This window comes from Cygnus olor, chromosome 1, assembly GCF_009769625.2.
Source record: "Cygnus olor isolate bCygOlo1 chromosome 1, bCygOlo1.pri.v2, whole genome shotgun sequence".
In the NCBI taxonomy this organism is placed as follows: domain Eukaryota; kingdom Metazoa; phylum Chordata; class Aves; order Anseriformes; family Anatidae; genus Cygnus; species Cygnus olor.
This window is the reverse complement of record NC_049169.1, coordinates 207,769,406-207,783,585: the sequence shown is the minus strand read 5'-3', so window position 1 is coordinate 207,783,585 and position 14,180 is coordinate 207,769,406. Positions and strand designations below refer to the sequence as shown.

The following is a 14,180-nucleotide window of genomic DNA, read 5'->3' as shown; positions in this document are numbered from 1 at the left end:
AGTTCCTGAGGCAGGTCACGAAAAGGTTAATGAGCAGCAACCTTCATTAACGAGAGGATGAGGGCAGGCTGCACGAGCAGCGGGCGATGGGCCCGCGGTTGCTCTATCGGGGGGTTTTGATCACCAGTCCCTAAACGGGAGGCTAATAAGGGCGCTTTGAATTTGGCTTCCTGCAGGCTGCAGATAGCAAAAGCTGAATGCGATTGCCTCCCAAACAGCTGCGTTGGGATTAGTTGGGGCAGGGGGGGGATTTTCCATGGGCTTTCTTTCACAGAGCACTGAGGGCTCACGGATCTCGAGCTGCTCGTGCTCTGACGGAGCTGGCAGGGCTCATTTTGAGCATCTCCAGCTCTTAACTCTCAGCGCGTGGCCAGGTTTAAACCAGCCGAACGGACGGATCGGATATTTGAAATGAATTCGTGCTCTCCCCTTTCCCCGTTTTTCTCCTAACCTCTGTAAAGAGCAACTGGAATCCCCCGAAAGAGAGGAGCTGGAAGAGCCAGCTGTGTTTGCCGATAAGAGGGACACTCGAGACTCGTGCCGAACACCCGCAGGTCGATGGGGTTGGGATTAGCCTTCTGGGCTCCCAGGGTTAAAAAAAAGCTGCTGTAAGCGCTGCGACTGCGGGGCACGGGTCGGGAACTGGAGCGCCCCAAGGGGAGCAGCTTGTCGGGGGCAGGCTCGGGGTGACCTTGTGTCACCCAGAAGCCGGGCTGGCCCTCCTGCTGGGTGCGGACAGGAGCGAGAAGGAATTATTTGCCCAGCTGGTGCGAAGTGTAGGGGAGCAGGAGTTTAAGAGGTGAGCTGCCTCCAGAGAAAGGACCTCGGGGCTTTCCAGGACGGGCTCTGACCCTGCCGTGTTCCTAAACATCTAGTGGAATCGGTGCCGGGACAAGAGGGGCTGCTGAGAAACCTGTATCGTGGCTTTTGGTTGAAGCTGGTCTTCGCAAGAGCACGAAGAAGCGTTTTAGTAGGAAGCACGGGTACTGAGCTGAAAATCGCAGTAAAAAAACCCCTGCCCAGGTAGGGAGACCGAGCTGACGTCTGTTTGCCTTAACTTACTTCTTGCAGTGATTGACATAAAACTGGAAAAGCCTCAAGAGCAGCCTGTCAGTGAAGGAGGCTGCTCCTGCTAATACCACGTGGCTTCTACCTTTCTCCAGAACATCACTGCTTCCCCTCCCTTTACTCTTCATTGACTGCAGTGTGAATATTGGCTTGAACCTTCCCCTTTCAGTAATAACGTATTGCAGTTCATCATCGCTGGCTGTCTCGTGGAGATGATCTATTAGCTTCACAAGCACACACACAAAGAAAATGTCAGTGTCTTCATTATTTATAAGAAAAAAAAAAAAAGCCAAAATATTCCAGCGTATTCTAGTTATAACTTTAAAAAAAAAAAAAAAAAAAGAATAGGTACAATTTCTTAATATTTGTTCCTTTTTTAATATGTTATGATATTGCACTTTGAAATGATGGAAACCGAGTAAGTTTTGAATTGGACTTAGACGAGAAGTACGTGCAGAAGAAATGCTTGCAAATCTCACCCACTTGATCTCTCTAACCACCTGGAGATGGCTAGACAGCAGTCAGGAATGCAAGCGGAGGTGGCGTATGCCGAGGGTGAAATGCTGTCCTTAAACAATAATAAAAGACAACGACAACTAAAACCAAGCTCTTAATCTTTCGAGCAGAGATAGTCCGAATGGTTTTCAAACCCCAGAGCTTTTTTTGGGGGTTCGATACCAGGACAGGCTACCGGGATTTTTTTTAGTTCTGGCCGAGGCAACGTGAGCACATTTCCAAGGCGGCATCCCGAGAAACGCAGAGGGGCTCCGGATGGGGTAACTGGCTTCCGAAGGGTTTTTGGGGGGGGGGGAAAGGTGGAAGCGCGTTAGCGAAACACTTGCAGGAAACAAAGAAAACAAGCTTGGAGTGCAAGATTGAGTTTTTAAGAGCATTTTTTCCTTTTACGTAGAACAACAATAAAGCAAATGATTGCTGCCCGAGAGATGGGAACGTAACGTGTCAGCCGCTTCGGGGGAGAAGGCGTTCTGCTTCTTTTTTTTTTAAGCAAGGGGAAAACCTTAACAGGATTGGGGGCTGGCACCGAGACCTGCCTGGGGACCTTTACGTTTGGCAGAGGGACGGCGGGGCGGCACCAGGCCAGTCGAGGACGGGGAGAGAGGGGCGGCGGAAGGGGGCTCGCGCCCGCGCCTCCACGGCGGGGGGCGGCTGGGGAGGGGGCGGCTGCTTTGGCCATACAGAAATGTAGCTGGAAGACCGTAGAGGGAAAGGAAGGGAGTTCGTAGGATGGAAACCAACTTACGATTATGCAGATTAATGCCTTTATTTTTTAGCGTTTTTTTTTTTGTTTTTTTTTTTTAAGTTCCGTCTTCCAAGTCGGGTTTAGTTTTTTCACTAGAGCTGTATAGTTTGGGTGAATAACTAGTCATTTAGTTTTCTATTTAACTAGGCTTACAATTAACCGTTTTTCTTTGATATTTATTTCCTCGCTTAATTTTTTTTTTTTTTTTACTATTTCCAGTAATTTTTTTTTTTTCGTTTTTGCTGAGGAATCCGTTTAGAGCTTTGCTGATGTTGCGAGATGTAGCTACCCGAGAAACACAGAACCGAACACACTAGAAGTGCACCCTTTTAATCTTTACTAGTCATTGTGAAGTTGCTGTGTAAGTTAATAAACACAATTGTAAATACATTGTTTGCTGGGCGAATACGGCTGAGTTACAGTGCAGGAAGGAATTCGCGAGTCTGGGTTGCGATTGCTGCTTAAGGAACAATTGCAAGCAAATACTCAGGCTCCTCCTTCGTTCCCTTCTGCCCCTCTACCACCTAAAATTACCAACCGGGGAAGAGAAGGGAATCGTCCTCACCACCACTTTCACCAGGAAACGGGCATGAAAAGCTTTGGAATTCTTCATTCCTGAGATGAATGCTAGAGTCGTGCCCTGCCCTGGGTTTAGAGCAGCTCTGCACACCAATAACTTAAAGGCAGAAGGAGATGTAAAAGTGCTTTTATAATGCAATATTAAAGGCGAGTTTTTTTGACGTGGCATGTCTTGAAATAAACATCAATGATATGTGACAAAGGATCATTCTTTATTTAAAAGAAACTCTTGAGGGGAAGGAAACCTGGCTACTTTTCCTGTATTGTACTGTTCTTAACTGTGCAAAAGCGATCCATCTCGCTGCTTTTTTTACCCCCCTTTGGTTCTTCATGCGGTTCGTGTTGGTCATTTCATTGCTTTCCACAACCACGTACGTTTTTTTTGCTTCTGACCTAACCCAAACCCTACGTTTCCTCGTAGTCCTGAGCTTTAAGCACTGGATTTGCAAGGAGCTGGCTCACCACGCTGGGTTAGGTGGGCGGGCAGCCCCGCTGCTGCTCGAGGGTGCCGCTTTTGGAGAGCAGGCTCGGAAGGCGGCCCCGTTACGACCCTCTCGAGAAAAGGTCTCGCAGGGGATGCGCCCGACGACACGGTGGCCGCAGGTACGAGGATGAGTTCTTGGTCCCTGCGGTCTGCTCAGGACCACCGGGTGCGTTTCACCCTTGCTGGTCCTGCAGCCAGTGCTTAACGCGACGGCAGGGCTCCGTCCTGCCCTTTTACTTTCCCACCTTTCCAGGGAAAAGACCTCTCCCAGGCGAGCACAGGAGCAACAGTCTCTATAATTTTTTGCACCCTGATGCCTCGTGCCATCTGTCTCTCGGTTTTTGGGTTCTGATTTTATTTTGCTCCATCAGCATGGCCAGTAGGACCATGGGACCAGACTTCTTTTGTGACGACTTTGAAAACAGCGAAGGTTTCTGCTCTGTTTCTTTTCTCCTCCCCACTCTGGCTTGATTGTTGTACAGTCCATTACGCAGCTACCCATTACTCACTTTTTGTCTTGAATACAAGTAGTTGAAGAAATTGTATAAGGGGAAAAAGGTTCCTTTTCTTCATGTTGGAATGTCACTGGTACCTCAGCTCTGTTTGATAATATGAAACAACGAAAAAATCCTTAGCGCTTGAACTAAATAAATACCTGTCTCATTGGAAAGCTCCGGGTCTCTTCTCTGTCCACATCCATCAGAGCATGGGCTGGGGGGGGGTGAAGGGCGTCAGCGGCTCTGATTTCTTCCTCCTGCTCCTGCCTGTTGGCCTTGGAGAGTTGGAGGAGGCTTTTTTTTTGCAGAAAGGTGGTGGAGGACGAGGGCTGCAGGAACGGGTGGGTGAGTACCGATAACAGACGTGCTCCTTGCTGGCCTTAGGGGACGAGGAGAAGGCTGTGGTCGCTGGGGGGGCTCCTGCTCCTCCTGGCGCACCCAGGTCCTGCCGGAGCAGGAGGGAAGGGGCTGCTTCAGGGCACGGCACGGTCCTGGGGCGCTCAGCCCCAGCTCCCCCTCGGGAATCGTTCGCAAGAGGCAAGCAGAGCGGCTCGAGCCGTGCGTGTATTGGGAACCGAGTCAGATGGGGAGCATCCAGCTGATTGCACGGTCAAGGATTGGTTTAGGCGGGTGCTGCCAGGTAAATTTGGGCTGGCTTTAGGCTTGGCAGCCTCCCCTCCGAGCACAGCGTCCTGGCGGTGCCCGCGGGGCTGCTGCCGGCACCGTCCCCTTGCTGCGTGGTGCCTTCCTCCCAGCGCCCAAATCATTAAGAAACGAGGCAGAGAGGGGTCTGCCTGGAGCAGCTGGGTTCCTTTTTCCCCCTCCTTAGCCACCTTCTCCTTCCCCACTATGTATAAACCCTAACTGCAGCTTTCTATGAGACGAATTTTGGGATCCTGAGCGCGACCGCTGCCATGAATCCCAGGAGCTAAACACTGCGGGCAGCTCTGCCCGTCCCCGCGGGAGGCGGCGCGGGGCTGCGGCTGCTCGGGGATTTTCCTGCTGCCCTCGCAGGGATGCTCTCTCCAGGAGCTGCCATTTCCCGAGCCAAACCTTGCAGGTTCCCATTTCCCAGGCTTTGGGTATAAATTAAAGCAATTCCGAGCGTTCGCTGTCAGCCACCCGGAGCCCAGCTGGAAGGAGGACGGCTGCCCTCGTTGTGCTAAGGGCTCGATCAAAGTTACCGGTGATTAAAGCACCAAAATCACCGTTTCCCTCTGCACACCGCGTGCTCAGTCGGTCGGTGCTGCTGAGGTCGGTGGGATAAAACGGGTTTTCAGCGCCGCTGGTGGTGGCTGGGGCGTGCTCTGACCTTTCTGCGTTTCTCTCGGCTCAGGAAGAGGGGCGGCGGCGGGGAGAGGCGATCCCGGCCCCTCGCGAAGCTGGACAGCACACAGCGTGGCTGCTCCGTTGCCAAACAAATGATTTGGGGTAACAGCAGGAGCAAAGCTGGCGCCAGCAGGTTGTTCACCGCGACGTTTGGGGACTGATGGGATCAGGCTGCTTGTGGGCATGCCTGGGTGTTAACCTCTTGTCCATTAACCTCCCGTGCCTAGTTGTCGCTGCGCATCCCACTGCATTAATCCTCATTTCAAAGTTTTTTTGGGGTTGTTTGGTGTCTTGGATGGTGGTGAGCAGCTTTGGCAGAGGGGACGTTGCTCGTGTGAGGCCGCAGGAGCGGTGAATGGCGCGGGCCAGCCCTCGTTTCTGCTCATTTCGTGGACGCTGGCTTGATGTTCGTGCCTCCAACACCAGCGTATTATATTCCAAATAATTTTAGTGCGTTCAGCTCCTTCCCCCAGCTTCCACCGGCAGCGTGGAGCCCCCAGGCATCGCGACGGGAGCTGCCGGCCCCTTGCTGCTGTGCGGGGTCGCTCGGGGCCCTTGGAGAGCAGCACCAGCCCTGGGGAGATGAGGGGCAGGATCGGCCCCGGGACGCGCAGGTACCGCGGGCAGCGGGGGCTCGGGGCTGGGGAAGGGGCTTCCGCGGGGCAGCGGCTGGATGCGGCACGGAAAACGGGCCCAACGCTGCCACGCATCCAGGTGTGGGGATCCTGGTTTGTTACTCGCTTTGCAGAGGGCTGTGGGACGGGGGGGATAAACCCTAAGAGGCGCTGGTGATGGGGAAGGCGCCGCGTGCTCCTCAGGGCGTCCCCACAGCCTCGTGCCCCGTCCATCCCATGGGTCGTGCCGCTCTCGGTGACACTCATCCCTCTGTGTGCGGGGGGCTCTTGGGGTTGCTGAAGTCCCCAAGAAAAGGGATTTAGGGGCTGTCCCTCTCATGGTGACCCTACCACCCTGCAGTGCTGCCTCCCTGCCCAGCCCCGTCGCTCCCGCGGGTGATGGCACCGGCTCTCGCGTGCGTTATTCCCCCCGTGGCACTTGGTGGCAGGTGGGACGGCACCGGGGAGGCTCCGTCGGCACTAATTAGCGGTGAGGCTCCATCAGCACTAATTAGTGGTGGTGGCACGGGCTGGGGCTGCTGCACGTGGGGTGAGGGGAGCAGCCAGGCTGAGAAGAGGGCTGGTGGCTCAGCTCCGCCTTTGGGATGGGGACACGGGGCCGAGGGTCCCCGGGGGCTGCGGGGACAGACGGGGGCAGGTTTGGGTGGAGGTGAGGATGGAAACGGGGCTGGAGGACGGGGAGAGAAGGGGCAGGGGTGCATGGGGCCGGATCCTGCTCCTGGCTGCTCTGCAAACAGCTGGGGTTTGTGTGCCGGGGTAAGCGCAGCGGTGGAGCTTCTGCTGGCTCGGAAATTCCTGGCTTAGGGAAACGCTCGGGAGTGGGAGGTTTTTCTAAAAGCAGGGGGCAGCAAGCGCCAGCTTCTCTTTCTTTGCACGCTGAGGAGACCCAGCGCTGATTTAAGCCATCTCCAGGCTCAAAGTGGGGCTGGTTGGGCGCTCTCCTGCACCGTGGTGGGTTGTGGTGGGTGCCAACCGGAGCCTCTGTGGGTCCCCAGGTGGAGGTGGCCTCATCCCACTGGTCCCAGTTTGGGGCTGCGGAGCTGGGACGTGCTCACGGCTCCTCGGGCACGTGGTGCTCGGGTTCCCAGCCCGAGGACCTGCTCCTCGCCCCGAGCCATCTCTCCCCCCTTTTCCCCCCTCACCCCTCTCCTCCCAACCCACCCCCGGGCTCACCTGGCCGTGACGGAGCGGGATTCCTCGGTGCCTCCTGCTGCCCTGGGGACCCTCGTGAGACCCGGCACCACGGGGACCCCACTGCGAGGTCCTCAAGAAGCAGGGGACATTTCCCCCGTTCCCACATCCCCCCCCCCACACCACGCAGCTCCCGAGGGGCTCCCCAACCTGCTGCCCCCTCCTCACCCTCACGCGCCCGCAGGCTGGGTCTGGGTTCGGCCGCCTTTATTAGTTAGCCTTTGGGGTTTTTTTCTGTTTTTTTTTTTTTTTTTTTTCTCCAAACCTCGATGCACTTCGCAGGACGGGGTTTGCAGCAGCAGCGACGCGAGGGAGGCCGGGGGGGGGGATGGGGGGGGGGGGCGTTTGGGGACGTCCCGACCCCCGGCGTAGAGGAATGGGTGCGGGGATGGGGTGGTCTGGGGCAGAGAAAGCAAAGCCCCCAGGAGCCGAAGCTTCGACAGCAAGAACCGGGGCGCTGTTGGGTTTCTAAATTTTGGGGTTTTTTTGTTTGTTTCTGTGATTCTTGAGCTCCTCGTTTAATGTCAGAGGTGGCTCCAGGACGAGGACTCGCCTCGAGCAGCGATGTCCCAGTGTCTGCCTGGTGCTGCCCCACGCAAAAAGGAGACCCCCTTGGTGCCACCACCCCACATTGGGGCCACCACCCCACATTGGGGCCACCACCCCACATTGGGGCCTCCACAGGTGGCCGTCCCCACACCCCAAACCCTTTTTGAACCCACGGCTTGGCTGCCACGAAGGGGCTCGGGGCCTGGCGAGCGGCGCCTTTGCCTCCTGATGCTTCCCCTTCCCAAAACCCTCGGTGCTGCGCGTGTCCCCCCCGAGCCACTGCTGCGTGGTGCTGTCCCCCCCAGTGTGCCTGGGGGCTCTTCCAGCCCCAATCCTTGGGGCTTTGGCCCCAATTCCCAGGGGTTTGGCCCCAATTCTCAGGGGTTTGGCCCCAATTCCTGAGCTCAGTCAGCCCCAGGGGCTGGTGCAAGGCTGAAAGCCGACAGGGGCTGGACGAAGCCCTTGGGGTGCTCGCCTGTGTGTGGGGTGATGCAGAGTGGGGCCAGGGCTCTCTGGTTTTGGGGTGGGGGTGGAAATCCTTCCAGGTTCTCATTTCCCCCCTTAATCCTTCTGCAGCCACACAGAGCGGGCTCTGGAGCCCCCTCCTGCTTCCCCCTCGCAGCATTTGGTGCCCGTGTCCCACCCTGGTGCCCAGGGGCAGTTGTGGCTTTGCTTCTCCTGTCCCCAGGGCAGGTTTTGTGCCATAAACCCCCTGCTCTGGGGGAAAGCAGCACTGAGCATCCCGCTGTGGTGCAGGATCCCCCTAAAAGACCCTCAAAAAAAAAAAAAAAAAAAAGCAATTTTGCAAGAAAATTTACCTACCTCCTGGAAATTGCTGGTGGGTGCAGCACCCCTCCCACCGTCCCCAAACCCAAGGTTTTGCTCCCGGCACCTGGAGGTTTTGGGGTGGTGAGCGGTGCCGGGGGGGTGGTGGCGGCGTGCCGGGGGCAGCTTCGGGTCTTGGCTTAGGATTTCGGGTCCCTGGAGCCGCGTGCGGGTTCTTGGATGCAAAAGCCGGGAGCGGGCGGGATGGGGAAGCGAAGGGGCCGCATCCTGCGGGGTGTGGGGGTGCTAAAACCAGCAGGGCATCCACATGAAGGAGCCCAGGGCGGCGCCGGTGGCGGCCCCCGCCAGCAGCCCCAAGGCCATCTGGTCCCCGGAGACGCGGTAGGGGTCCTCCCGCACGATGACGTGGGTCACCCCGGGGGCTGCAAGGCAAAACGGGGCTGGGGGGGGCACCGAACAAAGGTGTTCCCCCACCCCCACCCCCCCCCCCCCATACACACACACACACAAAGCCAGGGCTCCCCCAAGCACCCTCGCTCCCCCAAACCCCACCCCTACGGCACCCAGTTTGCCGGCTCGCAGCCCGCCCACCTCCCAAAACCGGGCGTAAAGCCCCAAAACACGAAGTGATCGTGGGGGGACCGTGCCCCCAGCCCAATTCAGCGCCCCCCCCCCCCCCCCACACACACCCCCCAAAATCTGGGGGGGGCCAGGCAGAGCTGGTGGAGGGAGGGGGCGAACGGGGACGCGGCCGATGAGCCGGGGCCACCCACCTCCGTACTGGTGGCCGTAGTGGCCGGAGCTGATGTAGGCGGTCTGGTGGGAGTCGATGGGCACCGTCTGGTAGTAGTCGTCGTCGTAGGGGTCGTAGACGTGCACCTGAAGGGGGGGGGTGTGTGTGTGTGTGAGGCTGGCACCCAGGTGGGGGCCCCGCGTGGCCCCACACCACCAGCGACCCGCCAGAGCCTGGTCGCGGTGTGGCCGGGCCTTGTTTTCCCCAACCCACACGTGCGATCGGGGCTGAGTCCCTTGGGGTGGGGGATGCGAAGTGGTTTTTTGTGTGTTTTTTTTTTTTTTTTTTTTTCCCCTGTGTGGCTGGCGGAGGTGCCCACGGTGCCCAGCTGCTGTGGGGAGCATTTGCTGAAGCACCTCGAACACCTCCCTGATCTTGGGGCCCCTTAACCATGCCCCTCGCCCTAAGTGCTGTCTCCATTCCCCTTAACTCTGCCCCTGCTCCTCTTAACTGTGTCCCCATCACCTTAACTCTGCCCTTGCTCCCCTTAAACGTGTCCCCAATCCCATTAACTCTGCCCCCATCCCCTTAACTCTGCCCCCATCCCCTTAACTCTTCCCCCATCACCTTAACTCTGCCCCACTCCCCTTAACTCCATCCCTATCCTAACTCTGCCCCCATTCCCATTAACTCTTCCCCATCCCCTTAACTCATCCCCCATTCCCCTGAACTCTGCCCCCATCCCCTTAACTCTGCCCCATCCCCTTAACTCTCCCCCATTCCCATTAACTCTGCCCCATCCCCTTAACTCTGCCCCCATCCCCTTAACTCCCCGGGGGTGCAGGTAAGCCCAGACCCACGCCCCGAGGCCGCCCGCTGGGCACAGGGCTCGGGGTCACCCCCACATTTCTGGGGCTGGGGTTGGAGCCACCTGAGCCCCCCCCTCTCCCACGATACCCAAAACCAGTGCGGTGCCGCCGTTTTGGGGGGACAAAGGAGCCTCACCGGGGTGGATTTCGCCTCCAGCACGGCCATCTTCCAAGCGCTGCGAACGAAGCAGAGGGAGGAGGGCTGGGGGGGAGTGGGGGGCACCCGGCGGCTCCCCTGGGCGCACGCGTCCCCCTCCCTCCCCCGGTGACCTGGATCGCTAATTGTTAATTCCTGATTAGCCGGGGCTGGGAGGTACCCGCCGGCACGGGGACGGCCGTGCCCCAGCTGCGTGAGGCAGGAAAATGACTCCTAAACTGGGGGGAAAAGCGGAGAATTGGCGAGTTTCCATCCAGCTGCGATCGAGCTCGGGTATCCCAACACCTTCCTCCATCCCCTCTCAGCACAGCTTAAGGGTCCTGACTCAAAAATAAAAATAAAAGCGGAGCGGAGCTGACCGTGGCCGTTTCCTCCTGCTGGGCACGGCCCCAATCCCATGGGGATTCACATTATTTATCAACAAACCCCGCCGGAAACACTCCTGCAGCTACCCGTGGTTGGCCGAGAGGCGGTTTCTCAGGCCACCGAGCCCCTTTTTGGGCTGGGATAATTCGGGGGCAGAGCCCGCCGAGGGGGTTTGGGCGCTTACACGGCGTCGTCCTCGCTCTCGGCGCACAGCGTGGTCTTGGAGCCGTCCCGCAGCACCACGGTCAGCAGGCACTCGCAGCTCTTCCCCTCGGGGGGCTGCACGTCTGGAAGGCAAAAGGGGCAGGGTCCGGCCTCAGCGAGGGGCAGGGGCACCCCCCGTCAGACCCCACAAGACCACCCGTGGGGAGCAGGTTGGGTTTTCACCCCCAAAATCCCCGCTCGCAACTTCGGGTTTCGTTTTGTCAGAGGTTGGACGTGAGCAAAGGGCTGGGGAGCAAACCCTTCTGTCCCACAGCAGAAAAACGCGGGGGGGAGGACAGAAAAATGCCCAAAGACAGAAAAATGCCCAAAGCGCCGGTGAAAGGCGCTTTGTGCGGCGGCCGTGGGCTGCCGGGGCCGTGCCGAGCTCTGCCTTTTGTTCTCCCCCGTGTTTGTGCGAGACGGCGGCGGCTGAGTCAGGGCCGTGGGCTGCCTTCTGCACCAGCACGGGGCGGGAGAGGAGACGGGCTCCTTCCTTCCCTCCCTTCCTGGCGCTGGAAGAGGACGTGGCGGTGCTGGGTACGGGCAGGAACGGTGATAATTGTGCATCCCGGCAGGTTTTTTTGGCTTAGATGTGTGCAAGCACCTTTGTACGCTCCCGGAGCATCCATGAAAGCACTCATCCACGCAGGGAGGGACACGGGGCTTGGGGACACGGCTTGGGGCCGTGGGGTTTAGGGACACGGGGCTTGGGGACACGGGGTGTTGCTCGCCTCGGCACTCGCGGCCGCTCCTCACGTCCCGGCAGCTGAACTTGACGTGGATGCGGCCGTCCATGTCGCGCTGCGTCTCGTCGTGGTAGTAGACCAAGCTGCCGTCCAGGTAGAGCACGAACCAGTTCCTCTTCCAGCGGCGCAGGATGGAGCCTGGCGGGGCGAACGGGGGCTGAGGGCTCGCGGAAATCCCCCACCCCCCACCCCCGGGACGCGGCCAACGCCGTCCCCAAATCCGCAACCGGGTCCCCGCGGGGCGCCTGGCGTCGGCGACAACCCCGGCGGCGCGGCCAGGTGGCTTTAGCGAAGCACTTCCACCAACCCTTGTTAAACCTAAAGGGCTGCCAAAAAAAAAAAAAAAAAAAAAAAAAACACAAAAAAAAACCACCAAAAAACCCCCCGCGGGGAACCTCCGTGCTGCCCTGTAGGATGCGGAACAGCCTCGGCCATGGGGCAGGGGGCTCCTCTCCGCTCCGTGCACCCACGGCTGAGCCCCCCACCCCCCCCCCACCCCGTGGGTGATCCCCGACGGCAAAACCTCGCCTCGTGGGCTCCCGACTTACTCTGCCGCCAAAGCCAGCCGCTCTTCACCAGCGCCATGGCCACGGGAGGGTTTTCGGGACCTGCGGGACCAAGGGCAAACAGCGGGGTTAGGAGAGCAGCTCCCCCTTCGCCTGCTGCCCCGCGCTCCCCGTCCCCCTTTCGGGGGGGACGCGGGGACGTGCCCGGGGTTAATCGGGGGCAGGCGGATGGGGGGGGGGGCGGTTCGTAATCCGGGAACCACTGAGGCAGGGAGGGCTCCGGCCACCTTGCTTTGTGCCTTTAATCTCCTCGGGATTTAGGGATTATCGTCCCGTGGAGGTAAAAACAGAGAAAGCCGGGGCCGCGCGTGGAACGAGGCGGTAACTCCCCGAGGTCCCCCCACCAGTAACTTTCCACAGCCCCCGCTCGTTTGTTTTCCCTGCCTGGGTGGAAATTAGTCCTTAACGAGGCCGTGAAGTCATCGCTCCCCGAGTCCCCGAGCACCGCTGGGTCCCCCCCCCCCACCCCGGGGCACAGAGCCCCCCGCCCACGGGCGCCCAAATCCTTGGGCATCCGCACCCCACCGGTGCCCTCATCCCCCAGAAACCGCGGCCCCTGGTACCCCAAAACCCCCGAAATCGCCGTGCCAGGTCCCCACACATCCCAACACCCCCCCGCCTCATCAGCTCGCATCCCCCCGGTACCCCCAGCCCCTTATTTACAGCCCCCCCCCCGCCTCCCGGTACTCACATCTGGTGCCCTCGTCCTCCTGTACCCCTTGGGCACCCACGTTTTGGGGCACCCCCTTTCTGCCTCCCTGGGGTACCCACATCCCCCTGTACCCCATCCCCTTGTAACCCCACCCATCCCCTTGTACCCCACCCCAGTACCCCCACCCCATTATTCCCAGCCTGCTACCCCCATCCCCTTATATCCCATCCCCTTGTACCCCATCCCTAGCAGCCCTATCCCCTGGTACCCTAACTCCTAGTAACCCCACTCCTGCTACTTTTATTGCTTTATACCCCCCCCATCCCCTTGTACCCCCTCCCCAGTTTCCCCATCCCCCTGTACCCCATCCCCTGCCGCCCCCCTCCCCCTGCACCCCCATCCCTCTTCACCCCATCCCCTTGTACCCCATCCCCGTTGCCCCCATCCCCTGGCTCTCCCCTTCCCTCTCCCCATCCCCGTTCCCCCCCAGAGCCCCCCCAACCCTCGGAGCCACCCCGGGCACCCCTCACCGAGCGGCAGCAGCACGGCGGGTCCCCGCTGCGGGCTGCGCTCCGCTCCCGCTGCCCGTCCCTGCCCGCACGCACGGGGCGTCGGGAGCTGTAGTCCTGCCCGGGGAACGCGGCCTAAGGAGCTGCGGAGTCCCCGAGGGACCACAGTGGGGTTGGGTTTGGGTTTTGGGGCCGCTGGGCATGGCGGTGCCGCCAGCAGGGAAGCCTTGGGGCTGGTGGTGTGGGGGATGCTGCGGCTGGCACGCCGCGGGGGGACCCCGCATCACCTCCGGCCCCGAGGGCAGCGGTGGGCTCGGGGCTGGGCTGAGATTCACCTGCCCAAATGCGAGGCCCCAAAAAAAGCAGGGCTGGGAGGAGGGGGGGGGGATCCACCGAGGAGGTTGCAGCTCCGAGCCCTGAGCGCCCCCCCCCCATCCGACCTCCCCAAGCCCCGATGTCCCCCTGCGGCGCACGTGGGAAAAAAGCTGCGGGTAACACTGAGCCAGAGCCCCCTGCTCGTGGCACGGGCGCTGGGGGGATTCGGGGGGGGGCTGTCACTGCTGCTGCCACAGGTGGGGGGTCCCGTGGGTGCCGTAAGCACACATTGGGGGTGGTGGAGTGGGGGCCACAGCCCCAACGCCGTGGGGAAATCACGCCAGGGGATGCCGAGGCTGACGGATGGGCTCAAGGAGGCGTTTAATGCCTCGGTGTGATATCACGGCTGGAGCAGGGAAGGGGGGAGCTCCTTCTGCAGGGAATTCCCCCCCCGATCTAACATCAGGCCCCTCGCTGCAGCGGATTTGTGGGTCGAAAAGCACGGGGTGGAAGAAGCTCCCGTACATAGGAGCGAGCCGGGAGCAAAGAATCTCCCGGGACCCATTTCTGTGCCCGGCAGAGCGCTGGTGGCAGAGGGACGCGGTGCCCAGCCCGCAGGGTCTGCGGGGCAGATTTGGGAATCTGGAAATTTGGAAATCACGGGTGGGGGAAGCGCCTGTCGCA

General features: G+C 59.8%; 2 protein-coding genes across 3 annotated transcripts in view; one reads left to right on the top strand and one right to left on the bottom strand.

The window, feature by feature from the left end:
* Positions 1 to 4,062, top strand: part of RAB6A (RAB6A, member RAS oncogene family) — a 58,761-nt gene extending 54,699 nt beyond the window's left edge. For both annotated transcript variants that reach the window (XM_040544663.1, XM_040544664.1), the window contains exon 8: positions 1,072 to 4,062. In XM_040544663.1, coding sequence (XP_040400597.1) covers positions 1,072 to 1,136 — 65 coding nt within the window. In that variant the 3' untranslated portion in view covers positions 1,137 to 4,062. The remainder of the gene's footprint in view (positions 1 to 1,071) is intronic.
* Positions 4,063 to 8,392: 4,330 nt separating this feature from the next.
* Positions 8,393 to 13,340, bottom strand: PLEKHB1 (pleckstrin homology domain containing B1). The gene is made up of 7 exons (XM_040544665.1): positions 13,203 to 13,340; positions 12,003 to 12,062; positions 11,440 to 11,592; positions 10,689 to 10,791; positions 10,118 to 10,157; positions 9,153 to 9,258; positions 8,393 to 8,801 (listed from the first exon to the last, which is right to left on the bottom strand). Exons 2-7 carry the CDS (start codon positions 12,037 to 12,039, stop codon positions 8,665 to 8,667), a joined length of 576 nt encoding a protein of 191 aa, XP_040400599.1. The 5' UTR covers positions 12,040 to 12,062; positions 13,203 to 13,340; the 3' UTR covers positions 8,393 to 8,664.
* Positions 13,341 to 14,180: the final 840 nt, after the last annotated feature.

What these genes read in the sequence shown, in the direction of transcription:
- PLEKHB1 (XM_040544665.1), bottom strand. Translation starts at nt 12,039, where the DNA reads ATGGCGCTGGTGAAGAGCGGCTGGCTTTGGCGGCAGA. An exon ending in GAGCGGCCGCGAGTGCCGAG is followed by an intron (nt 10,792 to 11,439) that starts GCGAGCAACACC and finishes TTTGCCTTCCAG; the next exon opens with ACGTGCAGCCCCCCGAGGGG. An exon ending in GAGAGCGAGGACGACGCCGT is followed by an intron (nt 10,158 to 10,688) that starts GTAAGCGCCCAA and finishes CTTCGTTCGCAG; the next exon opens with CGCTTGGAAGATGGCCGTGC.